Source organism: Ischnura elegans, chromosome 2 (assembly GCF_921293095.1).
Source record: "Ischnura elegans chromosome 2, ioIscEleg1.1, whole genome shotgun sequence".
Lineage (NCBI taxonomy): Eukaryota > Metazoa > Arthropoda > Insecta > Odonata > Coenagrionidae > Ischnura > Ischnura elegans.
This window is the reverse complement of record NC_060247.1, coordinates 1,771,255-1,797,478: the sequence shown is the minus strand read 5'-3', so window position 1 is coordinate 1,797,478 and position 26,224 is coordinate 1,771,255. Positions and strand designations below refer to the sequence as shown.

Sequence of the window (26,224 nt, the reverse complement as noted above, 5' to 3'; positions counted from 1 at the left end):
ACACCACTTCCTCATAGGGTGTAAGGAAAGGAGAATGAATTTCACCTACCGTCAGTTGTAAAGGTGTGTTTAGAATAATTATTTTCATGCATGCTAAAATTATTTCTGTTCGTGCAATTTTAAGGGTAGAATATACCAGTGATATGTTTTGCTTGCTATGTATTCTATTGCGATGAAATATGATGCTCATGGATTAGTATTAACATAATATAATTAAATCATCCTATATCTGCTCTAATGCACACCCTAGATAAATTACCACCAGCCGCCACTGGAAGGGAGCACTTACTTTATAATCAGCGTAACAAAATGAGTTCTTTTGCAATAAATTGACGCAACAAAGACTCAAGACAAAGTATATACAAAGTTGATGTTATAATATCTCGTCCAGTAAAGAATGCTATCCCTAATATAGTTTAACCACGTTGCATGCATGGATTCGAAATTTCGAATGCTGCTTGCAAGTGGCTTTCAGAATGTAGGTTAAAACCTGGTAGATCTGCAATACAAACGCTAAATAATTGGTGGAGGAGCTTAGAGAAAGAATTAAAAAGAAGCTAAATTTAAACCGGCCAAAGCAGGTGTATGGTAGTAGTCAAGGTTCTTAGACTGTAAGGTTGCCTCATTCGTAACTGCGCATGCGCCAGCAGAAGTCCCGTTACGTCACTGTAGACCCTGTATCCCAGCTGATCCTAGCCATTCCATTGTTTGCACGCTAGAAATTGAGATAGAATAAGTTCCTGAGACCTTGCGCCGCCTGGTGTTTAACGCGAATCTGAACACATTTCCAGCAATTTCACTGGAAATCATCTTTGTAATCCATTACTCATAAGACAAACTTTTTGTGGGTAAAGAGCGCCTTTAATCGTCGGATATGCCAGGCTCCCGCTGTACTGTGGCAACGTGCTCCAACAGCTTGTCGAAAACGAAGAAAGCTGGACGGAATGTCTCATATCACAGGCGGATGCTTAAATTGAAAAATCTTTTTATTGTATATATTAACTAATCGAATCATTGACCGTGTCTCGCCCCCCACACATGTGAAAAAAGTTGTGAAAGTGAATCAGTCAGACAAACTAAGTGGATATGCTAAAGATTTCGTAATCAAGAACTTTGATGCCCCTATTGCATTGGAAAATCAGGACTTCTTCCCTTTTTAGGCAAATTGAACTTAATGTTTTGCGCACTCATTCATGCAGGGACTATTTCGCAAATTCATCGTTTACCTCGCATGCTATGAGTAACATCGGGTGCCAATTGTAAGATATCAGGTCAACAAATTTCTAGTACTAAGTCTGTAAATTTGAGTCCTTTCGTATGCCTTTGAGAGCTATTGAGAAATTTTCGAGGCCGCGGTTGCGCAAAATTGTTTATTAATTTATGGACAGAAAAGTTTTAGCGCGTATAAAAATATTTATCAGGAATCAAGTGTTAAATCGTAGTTCACATGAAAGAAACTTACGTTAATTTTAATCATAATATTTCTCTCGAACTAGTAAATTGGTTAAGAATAGCCTTTATAAACTTATAAATGTTGACTTGAGTAAAACCGTATAATATTTTTTTATTCTCTTTCGCGTGTATATTTACCTGCAAACTGTAATGAAGTAGGCTCTACCCTCTAATTAGGACTAATTCGACAAATTACCAATGTTCTGTGCTGTGTCTCCAACTTGGACAAAGCAATTATTATATGTTACGCTAAGCAGAGGGTCTTCACAAGAATAAAATGTTTGAAGAAAAAAATGCAACAAGGAAGAGCAACTTTGGTAGTGCCACTAAAAACATTTAAAAAGTTCTCCGTAAATCCTTTTACATAAATTCTTGAGTCTTATTATTTTTACCCTCTTCAAAATGAACCTTGACGGTGGAGTTAAATTTCTACAACAGACTTATGATCGATCAAATAGCTTTTATATATTAGTGTTAGTTTTGTTTCAGCAATTGTCACTGAAAATTATCGAATTTGTTTCCTGCAGTGCTTTTTGGTGCCATGAAACATTTTTCTTTTATGTTTTTTGACCAAAGGCTACAGTGGAAACTTTCTGTGGGATTTAAGATAGAGAAGAATCCTCTGATTAGAAGGCTGTTCTCCACTCAAGCGGGCAACTATGGTGCTATTTTTATAACGGCAATTGTTGGTGGTTTATTTTCCATTTCTAGAAATTATTTTACCGGGGAATTCTTATTTCTCTCAGCATAATATTGAAGTTAGTTCCGTTTCATCTGTATGATTTTTTGCTTAACGTATGATCACTTTGAATTCCTATTACGAATGATTTGAAAATGGTAATAACGGTAAATTTTCAACTCTTTTTACTCTATATGCTTATTTTTTTCTTCCCATTGAAGTAAAGGATTTCAATGTCCTCTTGCGTAATTTTCTTTATCTTATATATTTTCAAATCCCGGCGAGGAATGAAAACGAGCATAATTTCTATTAAGAAAGTGGCGGAACTGTAATTTTTTGAAGCAACTTATTCGTTTTTTGCGTATTTTCCTCCCAGCCATATTAATCTAAGTTTAAATTATATTGCGGAAGGAGCAAGGAAAACAGTGTTTTGAGAGTTACAGGAAGGAAGTGTGGACACGGAATTAACTCGCACACCTTCCCAGTTCATCACTTCATCAGGAAATTATAGCGTCTGAATGCACGAATTTATCTTTTTTTAAATCTTGACATCATTATTTTCATAAATCGGCATTCAATTTAAAATTCGGCTTATAGTGTTCGATAGAGGGCAACTTCAAGAACTCGCTGCGGTAAGCAGTTATGCCCGCGGAAAGGCTAGAATTTGAAATGGCGCTGGAAGTTGGGTCTACAGTGACGTCAAGCCAATGGGAGCCCGAGTCGCGATTGAGGCAACCTTTGCTCTAAGAACCTGAACCGGTAGTAGTAATGACGACAATACAGCTCGAGAACTCTGAAATTTCCGCCAATATAACAGACCTCAATTTGGAGCTTCTTTAGAGATTTAATACTGCTTTACAAGCTGTCTTCTGGCTATAGAATTAATATAGATATCTGCGAAGTAACAGCACGGCTATTGTTGAATTATATCACTGGTTTTGCATGCCAACAATGTTTACCCTAAATACTGTTGCACGAAAGGAAGGCCATACAAAATGCATTGTTACCAATCGGAAAAAATGTCAGAGGAAGCGCAGGAAGCGTACAACATAACTGTGGAGGAAATTCAGGGAAGATTTTACCCGAAAGTGCTCGAGGAAAAACTGTGGTGGACTTGGTCGTGAGATTGATGTTACATTCCGACTCGATTATTGTAAGCCAGATTGTGATGCGGTCCAAGCCATCGACAGTTTTATGTTCCAGAGCCATGAATATTTTGTATGAAACCTACCTGATAGAATCAGGATCTTCATCGGAATCGATAGACGATTCTTTGGATGGAACGAAGTCTGATTGAAATTTGTGCTTACGTTTATGAGCCTGTATGCGCAACTCTTTTCATAGTCAACGTAGAAAACCTACTACATAATAATGTGTGATGTAGATGTGTTTGCTAACTTTTTATATATTCTTATAAAGACATTTAAGCTATTCGTTTTCATTTAATATTCAAAATAATAAGTGGGCTAATTCAATAATGCAGTTTTGTGCTTATTGTTAGATAATTATTCATGGGACGAATTAGAGACGGATTATATTTAGTGTTTGCATTTTTTTAAGTGAGTGGTCGCGGGCCTGTTCATATTCTACGCAGATTGACTGTCATACAATAATTTTTTTATAATTTCTTTGCTACCTTTTTATGTTCCAGGATATATTTTTAAGCCATAAGTATGTATACATGCTTATAACGTGTACATTAAGGTACATGTAACAATATAGGAAATAAATTCGTTTAGAATGTTTGAAAATTAAAATTAGCCATAAAATGATGATATTTATTTAAAATAATTCATAAAATTATTAATCGATTGCCTTAAAGCTGTGAAATGTATTTCATATAATTTTCATAATCAGTTTCATATTCGTAATATAATATAATACGCGTCGGTACGAAACGATTTTTTATGCGTTCGATCTTAGTTGTTTTATCGAATTGATGGGTGCCATGTTAATAGTAGGTATTTATCGAACTATATTTATCAAACTTTGTTTGGTCTTAGTAACAGAAATATTCAATGCTACATATGAATCCAAATTTCAATGAGCTCGATCAGAAACTTGTATATCTTAAACTACAAACTTTGCAGTGCTTACTCGCTCATGTAATGCTTTATCAATTAAAATATAGTTAACTGTAGTTCATAGTATTTCGTAAATTCTTTATGTAATGGTATTAAGTATGAACTGAGTGTTACAGTGGAACATACTGTCAACCTTTTTTTGTTTGAATTGAATTATTAAGTGACTCAGTCAGACTCGTACAAATTTATCTTATTTTTTTAGGCCCTCAGAAAATCTTAGCTCATCTATAAAAAAATATTTTCACATTATGACCTACATACCATGCGCTTGAAAGTGAAAATATTGCTTATATCTGATCTAGCCAGTTGAAAAGTAAACGATCCCTAAGTAACGAGCGGCAGACAAAAATTGTTAAGACCTTCCATAGCGACCATAACAGGGCGCAGGCCTTATGCGGGGGAGGCAGGTGGAGCGAAGGTGAGTCATGACATGTTAATGCTGCTCCCTGGGGGCTATTCATTATTACGAGATTTTGAGGGTCAGTTAAGAATAGGTCCAGCGTTGCGTAAACTTGCCCCAAGAAGGTGTCAAATTTACGCAACAGACTTTGACTTAAAATCATTTTTTTACTGTTGAATCACAAATAGGCCAACAACTGAATGGATGAAATTTTAACTTTATTAACTGCTCTAAAAGACCACAATGTCTAAAATTTCGTAAGTTATAACATAAAAATTGGAAAATTCATTGAAAAAAATCCGCGAGTACTTTTATTGATTTGTTACCTGATTTTGTTCCAATAAGCCCAAAATTATTCAATTCAGCCAAGCCGCTCTTGACTTACAAACGTGTGTAATTGAACTGTTCATTGCTTATTATTGAGGCGTTGCGGTTTAGATTCTGTTCAGGGGATAGCGTCGGGGTGCTGCCCGATGTGCTACATTCCCGTCCTAAACGTTCGGATTCGAATCCCGGTGGAGATTTTTCAGAGATTGCCCCATCCCTACTTGGGTGCTTGGCGGAGGGCGCAGCACAGACGTTGAACCGTGGCGCCCTTCCTCAACAACAGAACGCGTCGTGTTTCTTTCCAGCCAACCCTTCCCTCGTAGTCCTCAGCTGACGGTCACCAATGCGTCGATGGACGTGACTGCTGATGCCTCAATCGCGAGAAAATTATTTCCTGGAAACGATTGTGAGATTTTTTAAAGCTATTTGCAGGAAATTTTCAGTGATTTGAAAAAATCTATTTTTCCGTTAGAGGTGAAGACGTTTTGGTGGAAATAAGATCAACTGCAGTTGTTCGTGCCAGTGGTAAGCCAATTATCGCATGTAATGGGGTTGTGCCTTGAAATTTGGCTATTCAGTAGATTTCGATAATTCACGGATTAGACGAATATTTGCGATTTTGAAATATGCTATATTGCCATGTTTTGATAGAATCCAGCCAAATTGATTTAAAAATTCAATTTATCGATATGGAAATTATGTTTACAATACGGTGGAAGTTAAATATTCATTTTAATTTAATAATTTTTATTGTAAACTTTTTAATAAGTGTGTAATAGTGATATTTTTAGCAGCCTATGGTGAAATTCCGTCATTGTAAAACACTCCTTATTACCGACCTCAACCCATTCGTGCATAGGACATCTTCGCGCTCGCAGTGGAAAAGCAAAGCTCACGGCTCGGTTATGTAACCAACATTTAGCGTGTATTGCATACCTCAGAATGTTGTGGAAAGTGCGAAAGTATCAAATGAAACTTCGCGGACAGTGGTGGGTGCTGATTTTATCGCCTGTGAGCATTAGATATCATTCCTCCAGATGTCGAAATTCAAAAGTGTAGATGCGGAGTTGAAGCCAAGCTCAGATACGCATCGACTAGGAAATCAACAATTGTTCCGCATTTTCACACAACTTTTTAGGGCGGAAGGTTAAAAAAATCTATTGTAAAAGAAACTGACTTGTGGATTCCCTATGGAGCGTGCTAAGTACCTTTCTTCGACAAATTCGCCATTAGCTGGAGATGTTTAACAAAGCAATCTGAAATGTGTAAAATATGTTGAAAAGCAGTCTGCATTGCTCATGAATGCGAGCTTTGAACTATCTAAGTGACAATGCTATTCAAAATCGGTGATCGTAAATCCACGCAGCGTAGGACTAAAGGAAGTGATAATTGGGCATTAATGAATATAGTGACTGAATGTACGTCAATGAAGGGTAAACATCACGTCTTGTTCCTAGGCCATGATTCTCCGTTGGGAAATGATCACTCTGTCTCCTTGAGAAGTGCGGAGGGAAAGCTTGAAGATGAGATTCGGAGGAGGCAGGGGGTTTGGAGAAAAAGATTACCAATGGGAGGGGGGTTGTATTTGAGGGAATGTTGTTGGGTGAGCGCAAGAGGCTGCTGAGTGCTTCTGAATGGGGCTAGCTGAAGAGGGACGCGGGCATCGGGAGCCTGGCTTCATGGAGCACTTTCATAATATCTTTTCTACGCATTTCGGTGCAATCGGTCTCTGAACACCTATTTAGGTAAAGATGTTTCTAAAAAGTAGGTGTAATAATTAAGCTAAAAGTTGTAACGATGTGGCTGTAAAGTCATCTATTTTTTATTATGAGCATTTAAAATACCTCTTACAAGCCATCAAAGAAAAACGTTATTCGCACCGCCGCCATCTTGAATGACGTCAGCTCATGCAATAGTGTTGTTCTTAACCACCTCGACCGTGCACATGATTAAAGTTTACATTGGAGATATTGTGGTTATTACGCTGTATTTTTCGTGTCGTAGTTATTCCTCGATATGCCGAAGCGTAGCTTCAAGTACCTTATTGCGCCTAAGTGCAGAAATACGACTAGAAATGCTCCAAATAAATATTTTCATACGTTCCCCCAAGACGTAGAATAAAGATGGTTTGGATGAGAAAGTGCCCACGAATGCGAACGAATGAAGATATTGAATTCTAATATTAACACAATGTTTATCAGATTTGACCTATAATTATCTTCACCAGTGAAAAGATGTTTCACTTAAACTTAAATTCAGCACTAAGAAGCGAATTTATAGCCTTTAAATTTTATTGACAGCCAGTTAGCAATTCCATGTACACAAAACTTCGCCGTTAGAAGGAATTGAATATGCGTTGCTGTCGTCTGCAAGCGGTCGTATTTTATTAGGTCTATTAGATTAAAAAGAAGTTACTTGCGTCCTCATCATCATAAATTTATCGCTAAACGGCATACTGCCTGACATATTATTATCAAAGAACCGGTCCCTAAAAAAAATTAGACAATTGTTCATCTGAAATGTTAAATGTACGTTTGGGAGCCCTAATTAAGACACTAGGCACAACAAAAACACATGGCTAAATTCTTAACCCAAGAAAGTCACAGAAATACACATCACAAGATCAACCGAAACAGTAACCAATTTTTTGTTACTGTTTAATAGGAATAATTAATTTAATACGAAAAATTACTTAGTAAAGGAAAAGCGGACGGCTGGCAAAGGTAGTTGGAGGAAGTGATAATTGTTAAATTTTCAATGCATTTATTCACGAAAGCACAAAACTACCATTAACACTGTACAGGCGAGCTGAATAAAGGATAAGGACAAAGGTTGGTAGTGTGAAAAATGTAAATAAATCTCAAAGTTCGTGAAGATTTGAGGGTTTTCCAAGGTTGTGGCAGTATCTCTTCCACCAAAGAACCTGGAGGAGAATAATTTGCACACAGCCAATGGCGTCGTCAGCGCAATCTTCTCGTACGATCCTAACAAATGGAATTTCATTGTTAAATTTCATAAACACATTTAATATGTATTTTACAAGAGCCAGCAATATTATATTTCCATACCTATGCATCTTAACTCCCCGGTTTTCAGCATGCATGTGGCAATTACTGTTGCTTATGTAAGTAAACACTGCTGCCGTTGTAATTTTCGGCAAGTTTCTGGAGTCAGCCTTGGGGAAGCGAGGTCCCGTGGCGTTTGTTTTTTACCATAAAACCTCCAAAAGGTATGTAAGAAATAAAACCTTACTTAAAGTCGTTAAATAAACCGAGAAATTTGATCACAATGCGCAACGCCCCCCAACGCCGGCCTCGGTGGCGACGGGGTAAAATCCTCGTCAGCCAAACATGAGGTCGCGGGTTCGAGTCCCGCCTGGGTAACTTTCCCTTATCCAGGGCATGGTTGTTCGTGTACGTTTCATTGTTGAATTTCTTGAATACCCCGATTTAAAATGGCCTATGAGAGCTGTATTCGGAGGTTTGGGAATAAAATAAAATAAAGTAAAAATTAAAATAAAAAAATATTTCCCACACGATTGCATGAGCTGACGTCACTTTCCGGCTGGCCAATGGAATTACGATTTGAAGTAGGTGTGTTTGTGGAATTGTTACGGCCATTTCTTTTGTAAATTCTTAAGAAAATACGTGAAATAATTGCGTTAAATAGGCATTAATGACAATTTCACTATAGTTTACGATTTTTAGTTAATATTTGAAGGGGTATTACAATTTTGTCCAGAGACCTATTTGGCGACGGGCAAATGTGGCGCAGTCATCGAGAGCCATTTCCATCGTAATGGAAACCTCTGTCTCGTAAGGGGAAAAGAAAACAGTTGGCGAGTGAAATGCTTTCGATAAAGAATCAATTTAATAGATGAACGTTGAATAATTGATGAGACTTTAGGGGTGTGTGACTCACCGAGGCGTTGAGCAGCTCGTCCAGCCGGGTGCGGACGTCGTTGCCCCGTTTGGGCCGCACCAGCAGGTAGATGGTCCTCACCTCGGGACAGGATCGCAGCAGCTTCTCCACGAGCACCTTGCCCATGAAGCCCGTGGCTCCGGTCACCAGGATACACCGCTCGCGGAAGAAGGCGCGGATGGCCCCCCCCGCCGCCCCCACCGACCCCGCCCCCGCCCCGCCCCCGGAGGCAGCGGCGGCGGCGTTGGCGGCGGCAGGGGTGGCGGCAGGGGCGGGCGAGACATCGATCCCCGCCCGGCCCCCGACCTCCGTCATCGCTCGGCGCAGCTGGGCTTGCGACGGCGACTCGGGCGCCTGGAAGAAGAAACACAGCCATCGTCATCACTCGCTTCACACCTCACTTTGACATTTTATAGGGGACCCTTGATATTAGCTTGCGCAGTAGAGTCCAACGAACTCGCCGAAGAATGACACGAAAACCGATCGCACGACAAACGACAACGCCGCATCCCACACGACCACATCGCGGTTTTACTGTTTTGCATTTAAAATGTTGAATGCAATGATACTGTTCAAAAACTTTCACTTTTTCTTATATTTACGCCTTCCCCGATATCCGGACTCGTCGAAAATCCTTCAGTCACCTCATCACATTCGAGGGACTCCGCTGTATCTCAAATATTAAAATTTTGGTTGGGAGAGAAAATGTGGTAAAATTTTCATTCCTCAGATAGAGGAAAATTTTCAGGAGGGTTTACTCTGCGTTTTCTAAAAATGCCAAGATGAAAGCGTGCGACAAATATGTTATTAATACCACGGGTCGAGTCGGATTGACAATATGTACACTAGAATTTAGCTCATGTTCATGTAGGTCATGGTGAGTGTAACTTGTGTTCGGTTATGCCTCTAATTGCCGTAGATTAAGCATCAATGGATAAGCGGGAATGATCGTTCAAAGGCCAAGGAGATTGCACCAAGGGCTTAACCAATGAGGTGTATTGTGCGCTTTTTTGTTGTTTGAGATATTTTTTCCAACAAACACTCGAGGCTGGTCAAATGGGCCCTCATATATCTTAGTGGCGAGTCTTCCTTTGAGAGGAATTGCACCCAGATGGAGTTTCAGAGGTGAACGCATAAAATCAGAATGTATGAGCTCATATGATTAGAGATACGACGCAAGTAAGCTCTACGCATCTTTTGGACGCTAAAAAGGACATGCCAATGTCCCTAATGGAGGCAATATAAAGTCGTCACTCGGGGTCCATTCAATTATTGTGCGTGCGAAGTTGTTCCAGGGAAAGGTCAGCGAGGCTCATCCCGTCTCCGTCACTTTCAATGGAAAGCTCTAAATGAATTCTCAAATGTTGTGCTCCTCGTGTTGAATTAAAACATTTCCACCTATTTGATTTGAATTGAGCGCCCCAGCGTGATAATCGCTCCTAACTCATCATCAATGACGCTCGCGGCAGCAAGAAGAAACATTTGGAAACTATATTTTGTAGAAGATTGGCCTTTCAACATGGGATGAATTACGTAAGTTTTATTAGCTAATTATCATGTTCTGTGAAAAACTTGGTTATATTTCTCGCCAATTAAATTACGTAGTATCTTTTGCTGCTACCAATTTGAAACTTACTTACGATGGCCATCGCCTGAATTTCGCATTTTTAGTCTACATGAATTGAAGTATTTTCGTCATTGCTAAACACCGTTTTTATTTCCATGGCATAATTGACGGATAAAGATTTTCCCGATATTTCTCCCGTTTTGTCTCATTCCGAGGAGGAGTGCTTTGTGACTCTGATCCGCTTCCGGAATTCAAATGCTCTCAGTCGGCATGCACTTTTGCATAAGAGCGTTTTTTAGAACAATCTGCAAATTTAGCGCCGGAATCAAGAAATTTGTGTAAAATTTTAGGTTTTCCCGGCGATTACATTGATGAACAATTTCTCGGGATTCCCACCGGGTTAATTGGTATTGGGTTAATTCTCCCGACGAATGCTGCGCTGCATCTCGTCCCCGTAGAGGCGTACGATGTAAAATTTTAGGTTTTCCCGGCGCATAGATTGATGAAAAATTTCTCGGGACCACAATTAACCCAATACCACACCCGGTGGGAATTCGGAGAAATTTTCATCAAAAAATGTGTGTCTATAAAGAGTAAAACCTGTACGTTTCCACGCGAAGGAATACGAAGGCCAACACTGTTATTGTAAAATGACGAAAATTTCACAATATTTGCTCAACTATGATTTTTTCAGACATAGAAGTTTCTAATTAATTTTTTGGGGTGATTTTATAAGTATTTTGTATACAGTGAACAAATTCAGGAGACCTAAGAAATATAAATGCTCCATTAAGCAGCGTAAAACCAGTGGTATGGAATGAATCTGAGAAGACTATTTTAGGTAATTTATATTGAAATTAGGTGAAACTTTAAATAGATATAAATGGGCTTCAAAGTTAACTTTATCAAAAAAAGTTAGTAATGTCACAATTTTCACTTCCTATTTTCTTTCGAAATGAATTTCAATATAATTAGGCCATTTGAATTGACTTAGGCTTTGATTACGTCCCTTCTAATCAAAGTGAAAATTGTATTATTAGAAATCCGTTAGCAATAAATGGAAAACTAATAGTCCGTTACGCAGTGTTACAATGAATTATTAGCTCGAACAATCTTTCCTCCTTTCTCTTGGGTGACTTTGTGCATGGCTTCTAGGTCAGTCCAATATCAATCCATCGTTGGAGTGCATCTCCATCCTACCAGTGGGGAGAAAGTTTTTCCGCTTATGCAACGTTCCCTTCTTTTCCGTCGTTGGCGCTGTTGTGCTCGACGATGCATTTAACTGAAGATTCCTCTTGCCCCCCCCCCCCCCTTGCCCTTCCACCATGTGCACTTCGGACACTGTCGTGGGGGTCTAATTCTGATCGGGAATCTTCTCCACACTGCCCGCAAAGAGTTTCTGGAACAGCACGATGAACTTTAAGCACAATTGAAAAATGATCGTCTAATTTTATCCGCTGCGTGAGAACTTAAATGAATAATTAGCCGTTTTAACAGTTAAATTATGGCTTCGTTGACTCTATGGAAATTTCCTCATCCGTAAGTGCAAATTTTAGAACTTGAAGTTGGAAGAGGTTTGGTATCTCTCAAAGGCGTGTGGTTGCAGTCCTTGGTCCATGATTTAGTTACTAAAGCAGTATTCGTTCAGTGTCTTCGTCTCATTTATTCGCTGCCAGCACTCTGGGAGGTGGAGTGGAGACGAGTGCAGAGGGTAGGTGCGGTATAACTATTAGCCGGCAGTCCATCTAAAACACCGGGGTTCAATCTCGGGACCTCTCCGGATGAAAGGGTAGAGCACGTGCCTAGACCCTTGCGGCTATCCAAGCATGTTGCGATTCGTGGCAGTTGCAGTTAAATTTTAATACCAAGTAATGAATTTCTGGAATTTCAGGAAAAATGGAAAAGATTGTAATTGATTTGGTAATTTCACTGCATTAACAATCAATTTCTCATGATAATCGCCTATCGCCTTTAGTGTGCGCATATCAGACTCCAGAGGCGTTATCACTGGAAGGTGTGTGCAAGTGAACCGCCCTCCCGGAACACCCAGATCCCCTTGATCCGCCCTAACGAGGAAACGAGGAAATTGTACCTACTTATGGTATCGCACTCACGCCACGCTATGCAGTGATATTCCGTCGCATATAAATGCCATGAGAGGCCACAAGTAAACACTCACACGCAGAGATTCAAATTATATACATGTGCATTTATCGCGGCCGGCAACCGGGAGGGTCTGGTGTCCCGGTGAGGCCGCATTTTTACCCTCTGATTTTTTGGCTTTTTCAAGCTTCCATAGTACCTACCGTTGTCTTCGTCCATTTTCTAATGTGTGTTCCGAGCCCTTTCTTTCTACCCTATGAATTTATTTGTGAATGTATGTATATAATTAGTAAAATTATCAGAAATCATGGTGTCTTTGTTTTATACTAGCCGGCCGCCCGGCGCCGCTCGGGAAGGTAAGTAACCAGAGAGGGGACAACTTAGCATTCGGAATGCGTGGTCATATTGACCTCTCAATGGAAAATATGAAAGATAGTAAGTAAGGGAAACACGATTTGTCGGAATGTGCGGTTAGAAGGACAGCAAGGACATTCGTGGGCCATTTATTTACCTGTGAACTTTGAAGTTGCGAGAAAAGGCAGTGTGGGAGCTGGAAGTCTTCGCACACGGATCGCACAAAGACAAAAAAAATATGGCACATTGAATGGGGATGTTATCGGAAGGTGATAATGTTATGTCAGCAGAGGGCGGGGGATGGGTACTAGGCGACGCTGAGCGTACTTGCAGGATTTGGTGATGAGAAAAGGACGCAAAGGGAAGTATAACCACGGGCTTCGGCAGCAGTAGATGCACTAATGGCCCCAATCCATGCAGCCGCATGGAACGCATTGGGGGCAGACAAACAGACATCCTCTTTTATGTACGTACGTACAATGAAGATAACCTAAGGGCACTTGGGTGTTGGCCCCTGTGCTGCTTTCGCTCCATCTGAAATTGCTAAGCAATATTGTGTTGAGAGAGGGAAACCCTATAAGAATCACCTCTCATTATTGATACCATTTAAACTAAGGTATAAGAAAAAGAGATGATTATAAGGTGGGCAAGCTACAAGTGGTGTAAAATAAAAAATTAAAATCAGATAAATAATTGGGGAGCGGTTGAGTGGTGTGTGGATTACCAGTGGGATAACCGAATAGCACTGCCCTCTATTGACACTCCGAGACGGTTATGCTCATCAAAATGCGAAGAATGAGGTCACCGATCGCACAACAGGAGGCGTAAAGAAGACCGAGATCGATACCCGCCCACTACGGAAATGCCTCGAGTCGCATAAGAGCACGGATTCCTCGTAACTTTCACATGGTAGTTCCGTTGTGTAACGCGGCCTAGCTTTCTCAAATGCGCCGCTTATGTCGCCCGTGTCTCGCTCAGTCAGCAGATGGACTTGAACGCCGTCGTCCGGGTAACTCACGGCGCAGCAGCGGAAAGAATCACAACCCCTCTCCCATTCTCACTTCAGGTCTCGAAAACATAGCCTTGTCGTTGGAAAAGCACGGTTTTTTTATGAATAATTTGTCGAAGATGGTAGGATGCGAATGACCTTGAAAAGTATGAAAAACTAGCAATGAGTAAGATAGCGGGGGTTGGAGGTGGGGGGGGGGGGGGAGGATAAGCTAAGTTATTATAAGTATAGTGCATCGAATCCCTCAATTGTGTAGGATTCTCCTTAGATATGTAGACACTTTCCTTCCAAAATGTTCTGGGTCAGAGTTAGGTAAGTTACCAAAAAAGTGACTGATTTAAGCTAAAGTTTATCTTGGTAAAAAGTAACTTGTACGAACACAATTCTCTTAAAACTGCCCTGCTACATAGGTTGTTGGCATGGGCAAAAAATACCGGTATTTGGTAGTACCTGGTACTATTTTATTTCTATTTCGGTAGTACCGGCCAGTATTTTTTAGCGGTACTACCGGAGTATCGGCACTAGAAATACCGGTACTTCGACGGCGCTGCCATCTTATGTGTTATCAATCAACTACCCAGCTACTTAAAAAATTGTGTGTTGATAATAAATTAAGCGCAGTAGGCCATTTCCAAGGAAGTTGTAAATATACTATGTAATGACAACTTCCTTGGCCATTTCCAAGAAATAAACATCAATTCACAATGGCTTTCAGCAAGAAGTGTTGATTTAATTAATGTCAAGGATATTTCTCAAGAAATCATAACAAAAGACAAGAAAAAGTAGATGCAGACTTATGCAATAAGTGCGCAACTTGTATTTAAGCACACATAAAGTTGATCAAAGTAGGAAGAGACTGAAAAATAGCGATGCTTATGTTATAGGCTAAGCTTGTTTACAATGGTCATCAACTTTTTTAATGTATTAATAATGTTCATCCGTTTCTCGTTTTTTTTAATACAACCAATCAAGTGCACCATCAAAATAAGACAAATTAATTTTGCTTCTTAATTATTAAGATGTGTCCTCCCTCATTAGTTTCTGTCTTGTTTTCTCATCATTTAACGGTACTTTTACAAAACTGTGAGTTCGAGACAAGCGTTATCATTATTGATATAAAAGATATTTATTTACTCAAATAAGGAAAGAAAAGTCAAAGTTATCAAACTTCACATACGTATTTCTTTCTCTGAAATAAATATAACAGCGACCTACTCGTCAAATTTTATCCGATAGCAGTATTTTAGCCATAACTAACACCGATTCTTGTTGTGTAAAATCATAAAATTAAATGTCTTAACATTCGAGGAGCTTTTTCTATTGGTAATCTCAGACACACAACGTAAGCTCTGTGAATAAGAAGACTTTTCATTATAAGTTCTCGGCAGAAGACGTTCTAATGTTGGTCTCGAGTCCGACAAAAACCGGTGGCTTTAGGAAAACAAGTCATCTGATAGAGTTTCCGAGAGAATTCACACTTCATATACGCCAAAATTTAATGTTATGCACAAAAATCATTGCCTTTGAAAAATTCATCGCTATCACCCTTCTCACTATTGGAGATCTAGCCTTCATGTATTTTTCGGATAAATTTTCGTAAAAAATCCTGTTAATGTTTTTTACAGTGTATTCTTTCTGTATGTTACGCTAATTCGCCGAAATACCGGATAATTAGGGTAAGACAAGCGTTATATCTCAACTTATTAACATATTTCGTCAATTATGAAAGTACCGGTATATCGGTATTTTTTCGCCGGTACTACCGGGAGAGTACTATTATTGCTTTTTAATACTCATCACAAAAAGACCGGTACTTTTTCAATTACCGCCCATGCCTAATAGGCTGCATTCGGAGACACCGAATTCTTTTCCCATTTTTCTGTTGCATAAGTTTCGAGCAGACCGACATTCACCAAAATTTATCGAATTATATTGAATGAAGTTAGGATTGAATTCGTTTACGTAAAATTTGAACGAATAAAAGTTACAAGTTACCTTCAATGAAAAGTAACAATTACATCAAATAGTTAAATACATTTTGCTCGATCAATTTCAGTTTACTAAATCGTTAATCCCAACTATGTTCTGGATGATGTTGCCGTGCCGTAGTTAATTGTACGATGAGCGTTACTTTCCATGAATCGCTTCTTTTAATGCAGTGAAAGCGCTGCTCAGGGCCGTTTTCTCTCTCATTTACTCCAAGGGACGTTCTTCGGCACGGGGGAGTTACTTTTCAAAGCCATGAAACCTCGCGGATACTTATAACTACGTGCGACACATCTTTTAAATAGCCATATGTACGTTAATTCGATGGAATTAAGTTTGAGTGGGTGGTCTGTGGGGGGAAGGGAGGCCAAAACTGATACATTGTAGCAATCATTGATTTGTCGCCGATGAGTGGCCGAATGTTTCGCCACCGGGAGGGACGCAAAGTGAGAGGAGGTGCATGTCTACCACCACCCCCTGCGGCTTCCTGCACTTCCAAGAATGTAGTATTATCTCATTCAATGTCAACACTGTCCCTCCTTTTATATAGGCAAAAACTCAACTCCCCTTAACCTAAGGATCAATAACCACAGGGCATCATATCTAATCGTGAAAATCTGGTAAATATTTACTCAACGGAATAATTGAATTTATGCATTACAGCATATGCACGAACGAACGAACACGAAATTTGGCATCACGTAAAAGCTCTGCGAAATTCCGTGCGAGGCTGGCGTACCATCTGGCGTACCATCAGAGCTTTAAAAAGAACAGAAAAAAATCCATTTCATCCCATCACAGTTAATAATGTACTTATTTTTGATCCTTCTCAAAAAGCGGAGATCCAAGCTGATCACCTTCAAAAAACGATGTCCCTCGATTCTTCCGTTTCTCCGATCGAACCCAAAGTCTCATCTTTTCTTAAAAATCTTCCCTCTTCTTCATCATTTACTGAAATTGCTGAACCTTCTGAAGTCCGACTCTTACTAAATTCTCTGTCAATCAAAAAAGCCCCCGGACTTGACAAAATTACAAACTCCCAACTAAAATTCGCCAGCCGTTCTCAAAATTTTCTCTCACTAATCACTGATCTCTTCAATCACTGCTATTCCCTCCCATTTATTCCTGCTGCCTGGAAGCAAGCCAAGGTTATTCTCCTCCCTAAACCAGGTAAAGACCCCAAAATCCCAGGTAACTGTCGCCCAATCTCTCTTCTCTCCAACTTATCAAAAATTCTGGAAATTATTATCCTTCGCCGTCTCGAAGCTTTTGCTTCAAAACAAAATATCATCAGACCAGATCAGCTTGGCTTTCGCCGCAAAATGTCTGCTCCACATCAAATTCTCCGCCTAGTGGAGAAAATTAGCCATGGTTTCAACCGCTCTCTCACCACAGATGCAGTATTTTTAGACGTTGCCAGAGCATTTGATAGAGTATGGCATCACGGCTTACTTTACAAACTCCAACTCCTCCAATTCCCTCCTTCTGACATTCTATTTATCAAGGAATATCTCAACCACCGACAATTCTGCGTCTTTCCTTCTTCTAGATTTAAAGTATTGGTTATTACTGTAATAAACTTGTGTCAAATGTTATGTTACTGGACTGCAAAAAAAAAAAAAGAAAATATATTAACTAATAACTATTCCATCAAAAGAGACAAAACCAGAAAAAAAAGATAATAAGTCAAAAAGAAAAGAACATTAAAAAAAATATAATAATGAAATGTTTAAAAATATTAAAAATAAATAATAAAAAAATAAAATAAAAAAATAAAACAAAACAAAGTCCAAATAAAAAAAATTATTATTGTCTTAAATAAATGTGCTCTTTATCTATGTAAAAAAAAATTCTGTTATTTAATTAAGCCATCTGTTTAGTATGTAAGCTTCTGTTAACGCAAACATTCACGAACTCAAACAAATGCGCAAAAGAAATATTCTACTGTAATCTGGCTGGTTGTGGTGAACATGGTTTACCGGTACGGCTATGAACGCGCCTTGCGGCGCGCAAAATAATGTGTATCCGTGCGAGGCTAATTCTGGCATTGAGAGGTGAAAATATTTCTCATAAAGAATAACGGAACGGTATTAGTCTAAATTCCACTTCTTCCTCATCCATTAAACTCCCCGGACTACATTCCGCCATTTTCAAGAAAGAAATTGTCGCCCGAACACCAGTTACCGCAACTGACGTGAGTCGTGAGCACATCAAGTGATGGCATTTATGATTTCTCCAATTATTTCATAGTTATCATCGGTAAGGGATGATTTGGCGTCGCCTGTTTATGGCATCGCAATCTTAAAATGGACTTCATTATCAAGCAAAGAAATCACACTCCCCTTACCTTCTTCCAAGCGGAAATGCTTAACAGGGACGGCCCTAGCAGGTGCGGGGCTAGGGGCGAACCTTCAGTGCGGGCCCTTCACTTAAAATATTAAACTCTATACCCCATCTACAAACTCGAGCATTTTGAATCCCAACCACTCTCTGGCTAAGTATGTTACAAACGCAATTGCACAATAAAAATTACTGCATTATTATTCCTTTTTCATAAAATTATTTTTTGTCTAGCACGGACTTAACAATACAGTAATAGTTGAAATTGCGTTTTCAAAACTATCTTATATTTTAATTTTTTTTTCACGAACGCGGGGCCCCCCAAAGCGCGGGGCCCGGGGCGTTCGCCCCGGTCGCCCTGCCCTAAGGCCGGCCCTGATGCTTAAGACAAACGATGAACTGCGGCAAGAGTCAAGGATAAAGTGAGCCATAATGGCAAGGAAAGGCCATCACATTCGATTGCACGGAATTTTTATTTCACGATAAACCCTTGTTATCAAAGAAAAAATCGTGCTTTGATAAATCATTTGATCACTGGATCTTAAATCAATTTAAGATAGCCGTGGCTGCTAGCATTGGGCCTGGAAAATCAATATGTTTAGCTGTAAATGCAAAAGCATATGAGTGGCAAATATAAGTTTGAAATAAAAAAAATCCCCGCAATTATTCAGCCATTTTCTCATGATTTGGTAGAAAGGCATACTAAAGTGGCCGATGGCCATGAGTCGGCGACGTCGTTTTTGTTATTTGGCCACACGGGAAAGAGGCTCTTGAATATTTCCATGAACACCTGAATAATATTCATGATAACATCAAGTTCACCAAAGAAATCGAAGAAGATGGCTCCTTACCGTTTCTTGATGTTCTAGTAAGGAAAAGGCAAGACGGAAGCTTGGGACATTCGGTCTTTAGGAAGAAGACCCACACAGATAGGTACTTAAACGCGGCATCACACCATCACCCGCGTCAGAAGTCCTGCGTTATCAAGACCTTAAGACATAGAGCCCTTGCCGTTTCTGATGAAGATAGCGTAGAAAGTGAAATGGAACATCTTATTTCTATTTTAAAAGGAAACGGATATGCTAATTCATTCATTAGGAGAGCTTTAAGGGAAGTCAAGGCCCCGATGGAGAAAACAAAACCAAGTGCTTTTGCAGTTCTGCCTTACGTATCAGGAACAACGGACCGGATTGCTCGCATCCTTGGAAAAGCCAACGTTGAAACCAGGTTTGGCACGTTGAGGAAGATCAGAGACCTACTTCTATCCGTCATTGATGCTGTTCCCCCATTACAAATGGAAGGCATATATGAGATTCCGTGTTCATGTGGGTCTAGTTACATCGGACAGACCAAACGGAAGATAGTGACAAGGCTGAAAGAGCATGAAAGGGCGCTGAAGGCAAGGCAATGGGAAACTTCAGCTGTCGCCGATCATTTTATGTCGGGGCCAGGACACAAGATCCTCCTGAATGAGGCCAAAGCCATTGCAAGAAAATCTGCATATTATCCACGGCTTATTAGAGAGGCGATAGAAATTTCTAAAAGACCAATGAATTTTAACAGGGATGATGGATATAATTTAAGCCATGTGTGGAAGAGATACATTTAGAAAATTTAATTACAATATTCCACCTTTCATCTTCCTTTTTTTATATTAGATGTTTTAAAGAAGTTGGCTTTTATTTTATTTTTATTTTTATTTACTTTTTTAAATACCTTAACAACAATGGACCAGTTTTTCCAACGGTATGATAGGTGTTTATATTTTCATTCTCCTGACGACGTTCCCAGTAAGTGGAACGAAACGTTGAGTTAAATATTAATAGCACGCAGACGTATTCCCGAAAATGAATTATAATAGCGCAACAAAAGCTTATTTTTGTGTATCGAAGCTTCTAATATTGGACCATCAATTCTAAATCTCCGACGCCGTCAAGAAAATCCAACGTGAACGGGTTTCCTCCGTCGACACTGGGAGCATGACGTCATCAGTTCGGGAAGCCGCGACGCAACGTGGACGCCTTTCATTGAGCATCAAGTGACAGCGCGAGTGTAGGCAGCTACTCATCTCAGTGCATATGTAGCTGCCTACACTCGCGCTATCCGTGAATGATCTGCTTCGAACTCAAATGCGCTGCAATATTTAAGCAATCGCAGGCAAGTCACGCGACTGAATGTCACATTGCCATGGAGGCGCTCGAGGTATGCTGGGACGTGACGTCACTCGCCATCTCTGAATCCTTAATCTAAGGAGGGCAACGAAGGGAGGACTTTGTGAGTAGTAGCTGAGAAGCTATGAACCGCTCGGCAGGAGTTCGTGACGTCATCCACAAGTGTGCGAAAGGGCTAAGGTGGCTATGAACAGTGCTAGAAGGAACGGAGAAATATTGGTCCATTCATTTTTGAAAAACTCTGTCGAAAATGGGCAATAGTCAAATTAAACACTATTGTAAACATTTTCCTTCGAAATCTGTCGTTCCCTAAAAACTGGTAAAAGTCTGGTACTTCAGAGATAAAATATTCCATACGTATTGGAGAGATGATATTATTTAATTATTTTTTTTATTCACGAGTAATTGACTGCTATTTGTGTCTGAGTTCATTTATGTTCCCGAGGACGATCTAAACAAGGGCGACAAGAAACGTCAAATTTTCACTAAAATTTATGATTGAAACCGGAAATAAGAAAATTTTTCCTCGCTTTAAAGGAATTTGTGTGATATGCGGTAACAAATTCCGGTGAGAATCGTTCAAAATTAGAAAAAATGTGCTAGTGAAAATGAGGATGGGATGCGATCGTTCGCTCCAATGAGTAACCTTTCTCTGATCGGAAAGGCCGTCGCTAGCAAAGGTCGTCGGGACCCCCACCTCCTCTCCAACTGGCTCTTTTATCGGAGAAAGTGGAATACCTTTCGAATACTTTCTCCTCTGGCCCTCCAGCCATCGCCGCTCTGCTCCTCCGACGCCATCCATCGCTCGTGTGACGCGATCCTTACTTTCCATTTCTAAGGTGGGTAATCAGCGACATCTTTCGCTTTTGGATGCCCACAGCCTAGTCTGCTCTCCGAGTTGTGAATCCACGGATATTAGATTAGATGCAGTGGAGGATGGAATCCGTTCAGTCGCTCAATTACCTCTCCCCACCGCACTCACTGCCTCGAAATGGATTCACTGGCGACGCTGGACTCAAAGCGATCCGAATTACACTTTCGGGAAATAAGCTAAAATTAGGTCACTGTACCAATCATGATGTAATCTATCAAATTCGTAACTTTTTGAAGCTATCTCCTGCCAGTGGTTATACTCGATCGAGAATATTAAGATCGCTCGCATTAATTGTTAACCGATGAAAAAGACTTCGCGGCAAAGATCAAGCAGCAATGAAGGATGCTCTCCCCTCCTCTTGTCATATCATGTGGACGCTATATTTTTCGTTTTGCGCGATGACTTTCATTCGCATGATCATTGGAATGTTTCTTAGCGAGATCTGCCTTTCCCGTCGACTCGTGCGTGAGATTCCCGAAGCTTTGTTCACTTCAATGTCCTCACTACGGAGACCGGAGCCGAATATCTACTACAGCATTTATTTCGACCTGCAAATCACACTTACCCCTTGTGGAGGCTCGATTGTCGGCAATAGTGGAATGTTTTCAACCGCAGGACTGGAACTATTTATAAGTTGTTATAATTAGCATTTACCCATGGTCTACGTAAATACCCAAAGTGACAGTTCATTATTTAATGGATTTAGAACTGAATAGGTTTAAATTTACAATTAATTTACCATAAAAGCGCTCGAAATATACCAATGGTTTTCCTTAGCAGCACTTCAACCAACCGTCAGACATCAGTGAAGTGAGTGAAATGAGAATTTGGAGCACACGGCAGACGACGACTTTCCAAGGACCTTCCTCAGAGGCGAGCAAGGACGGGGGATTACATTTTTTACATTTCCTAAAAACGGCGATTTTTATTACACCAGTCAATTTGTTTCATCCATGAAGTTACTCTATTGCCAGGCACAACACTGAATGTAATGCTGATCTGAGGGCCAATGCATTCCACTCATCGCGTTTGTCCCCACGAAGCATTTGACTTCACCACCGCCAAAGTTACCAAGTGAACAGGGTGCGGAGAAAAATGATATCGCAGAAGAGAGTCCTCGGCAAGAAAAAAACGCTGAAAAAATGCAAAAGCGGTACGCGATCCACCGCAGGTACACGCTCCGTAATCTACAATGAAATAGAGAGAGAGGGAGAGAGGGGGGAGAATGATGCACAGATAAGGGGAAAAAAAAGAAGGTGATCTCGCGCGAGAGTGCGTGCGTGCGTGCGGGAGATGAAGGAATCTGGAAGTTGCTGTGAGAGAGAGAGAGAGAGGGAGATCTCCGAGTAAGGCGCGCGTGTCGTAACTCGGCTCTGCGATTCAGGTTCGGCCGTCAATTGACGACACTGTTAAGAGAGCCAGCCCTACACATAGGTATGTACACATGGTGTTATAGAGGCGCTGGCTGCCCTCTCTCACTCCGCCACTCACCATTAGGTAACCACAGGCAACTTTCTTTTGGTTCCGGAAAAAAACGCGTGAGCTGGTGGTGGGGTGGGGAGTGGGGGGGGGGGGGGAGGGGTAGTAGCGTGTTGTGATTGGCGCCGGCCGGTGGGAAACAACCCTTTCATTCGACGACAGTCTCTTCGGCGAGCATTGGACGCTGACGATGGAAAATTGAAATTCACGCCTTAAGAAGTGCAAAACTAAGATCATGGAGATTGGCGGACATTTGAGCCATCGGGTGTTTGTCCGTCGCATGGTGGTCTCCTCTACAACAATTCGGTCGTATTTGGGCGTATTTGGAGGGGTCAATTTCCGAAAAAAATTACCATCATTGTATTCATAGTGGTGCATGGTGAACACGAAAACGAACTACGCGGCGGTTTCGTTGGCCACGCGGAATGGTGAATAACTACGTTTTACGTAGGAAATACAGATAACATGTGGCCGTAAAACTATGACGGCTATTAAGAAAACCCTAAGTTACGAAAAAATAAAAATGGAAATTTAGATATGCCTTCTGTTGGTACAAAGGCGAGAGAGAGATCGATGGGTTTCGTTTCATTTAGATTTGCCAGGTCATCTTCTCAAAGGGCAGTTATCTCTCGTGGAACTGACTCGGATTTTTCAAAGCGCTTCGACTGTGGAATTGTTTCCATCCGTGCCGCAAATGAGCGAATGTGACGTCAGATGTGTCATGGTTTTGGAAATTCTGGGGATAAAATCGTATCGTGCGTGGGTCCAGATGTACTGCGTTTACGGATACGATCCTCATCTTCTTAATCTTCCGACCACGGTTCGATTGCCAGCGCATCGAGGAAGTGATTCTGAGCTGAGACAGACACTCTATTACGCTCCATACTTTACCATCTGACCCGGCGAACTTCGTACCGCCTAACAATCAATCAACAGTTCAGTTGCACCATTTATAAATCAAGTGCGGCTGTACCGTTTTAATCATATTTGACTTATCATGATAAAATAAGGAAACAAAATTAATAAAACTACGAAAATAAGTACCAAAATTGCTTGACAGAAAGATATTTTCTTTATTGAATCTACATAGAGTGGATTGGAGCACGTTTACGCGGATTTTTATCAACGAACTTTCTAATTTTGACGTTTTCACGTAGTAAATGTTGGATATTGTGGTTTTATAAAGCAGTTAATAAAGTCAAAATTATGTACATTCAGTTGTGGGCTATTTTTGTTATTAACCGTAAAAAAATGTTTTTAGGTCTGTTGCGTAAATTTGGCTCGTTCAAGGGGCAAGTTTACGCAACGCTAGACCAACGCTTGACTGATACTCAAAATCGTGTAATATATTGGAAGCAGCATTCGTATGAAATGACTTTGGGCGCGCCAGTTATAGTATCTCTACCATTTGTGATTTTTGTGGCGATCAATCATGTTCGGGAACACTTTGTTGATGAGCTCATCTAGTGATGAAACGGAATTGCAAAAATTCCCAGAAAATGAAATTAATCCGCTCGATTCGTTGACAGGAACACGGACACGACCAATAGTCAACAATTGCTTGGAGATTTGTTTACAAACACGGTATTTAAGTGTCTACTCAAGAAGACCTTGCAATTTTCTAGAAATAAATTGTAAAAATATGATTTCAGTATTTGTAATATATTATACTATTAAAATGTTATATTTTTGCGAAGTGCAGTCTTTTAATCGGAAAAAAAGAAAACAAACTATTTAATTAGTAGTTTTTACCGACTTTACGGCAGTTGCTAAAGTAATACCCAACTCCTAAAGTAATGCCCCTTAGATCAATATAAAATTTTTCGTTAAATTTGACTATTTTTAATGTTTATTCTGTTACACGGGGCAGAGCCGAACCCAAAAAACCAAATATCATTAAAATCGGCACAGTCGTTCTCGAGTTATAAATGTTCTAACTAATTTGACATTCTTTTGTACATTTCTCTTTAAGGAAGAGATTGGAAAATTGGATTTCAATGCGTCATTTGTAGATATTAGTGGATTTTACATGATAAACTTGATTTTCCCAAGAAGATGGTGCCTCCGTTTGAGCGTTTGACTGTCTGAGCGAGGGTTGGAGGAGCGGAATTAACGATTTTAGAAAATGCAGTTCACATAATACAATGGAACGGAAACCTTTCGTGGTCGTTGAAGCTAATCTTATGGTCACCCTTACCTAAGCTTATATGGGTATACATTTCGCAACATTGACATTTTTTTCAGGTTTGTGTTTGCAGCAGCTTAGACAAATACATATAATTAAACAGTGAATATCACTTATTTTAATGATAAATAATGTCGTGTTTTCCGAATTAATATTTGACCGAATGTAATGAAGTTTTTCGCCGGTGCCTTTCGGGATCATACCGCCCTCAGTCACCACCACCGACTACACTAGACTATGACACCCCTCGGTGGCCGCTCCTCAGTCCAACAATCGAAATGTTTCCCGTAGAAACGTCCATCGGGAAAGAAGGGCCTCACCAGATGCAAATTTTCTCTCAGATGCCAATGATATTACGAATGCTGTAACAGTATCTATCGCACTTAGGTAAATCCAGGCTCTGTGTGTTCGACGTGCTGAAGGTGAGCAAAGGAGATTATTATTTATAAATTTAGTATTTGTTTTATTGCTTCTATGAATACTTTTCTATGAGAACTTTGCCTGAGGATGTTGGTGTATGTTGGAGATGGATTGCTGAACAGTAACCTGCAGAGCACCGCTTATTATGAAGAAATAAACATTGGCGGGCAAAAATGATCAAATGAAATGGATTTCAAGCTCGGGCGTCGGTTGTTTTTTGTTTATTTTGGTTTACAGGTGACGCCACAAGTCTGATTGCTCAACGTTGAGCGAATTCCACGCTCGTTGGAACGTTGCCACGGGAACAGCCGACCGCCAAAAGGAATCGGTTCTTTATGCAGTTTGCAGCTAAGAATTAGGCAATCTCAAATGTATTTTGATTGATTTTTTTTCTGCCTCTCAGCGTCCAACACACCTGCTCCACTTACGTTTCATTTCTCGCGGTCGGCGAAAAGAGTTGAAATAATTCTCTGCACCCGAAACATACAGCTCTTGCGTAGCCGTGCGAGACATGCCACTTGAATCCCATTCCAGAGACGATGCTTACGTAGGCAAGGGAGTGAGCGCTTAGTCGAATGAAGCCCCACCACACTTATTGAAAAAAATTAGCGTGATTGGTTTTGAAGAGTAGATTCTGCGGCAAGGTTTGATGCAAACGATCTCTTTGGCGCCACGCAAAGGCGAAACAATTCTGCAAAACATATTTATTCTGCTCACTCAGGAGACGGTGTAAGAATACATTTTCGAAGTCGTAAAAACTTTTTGTATTTATTTGTGAATTGAAAGGTTTTCATTGATGGGCGTTAGAGAGAATGATCCATCTTCAAATATTTGTAATTATTTTTAAGAATTTTGAACGTAAAAGGCTATGCT

At 40.2% G+C, this 26,224-nt stretch overlaps 1 protein-coding gene across 3 annotated transcripts in view; it reads right to left on the bottom strand.

Moving 5' to 3' along the window:
• The window catches only part of LOC124153322 (putative fatty acyl-CoA reductase CG5065), a 341,130-nt gene that overhangs the window by 44,577 nt on the left and 270,329 nt on the right, over positions 1-26,224 (bottom strand). For all 3 annotated transcript variants that reach the window (XM_046526419.1, XM_046526420.1, XM_046526417.1), the window contains one exon: positions 8,864-9,217. In XM_046526419.1, coding sequence (XP_046382375.1) covers positions 8,864-9,178 — 315 coding nt within the window. In that variant the 5' untranslated portion in view covers positions 9,179-9,217. The remainder of the gene's footprint in view (positions 1-8,863; positions 9,218-26,224) is intronic.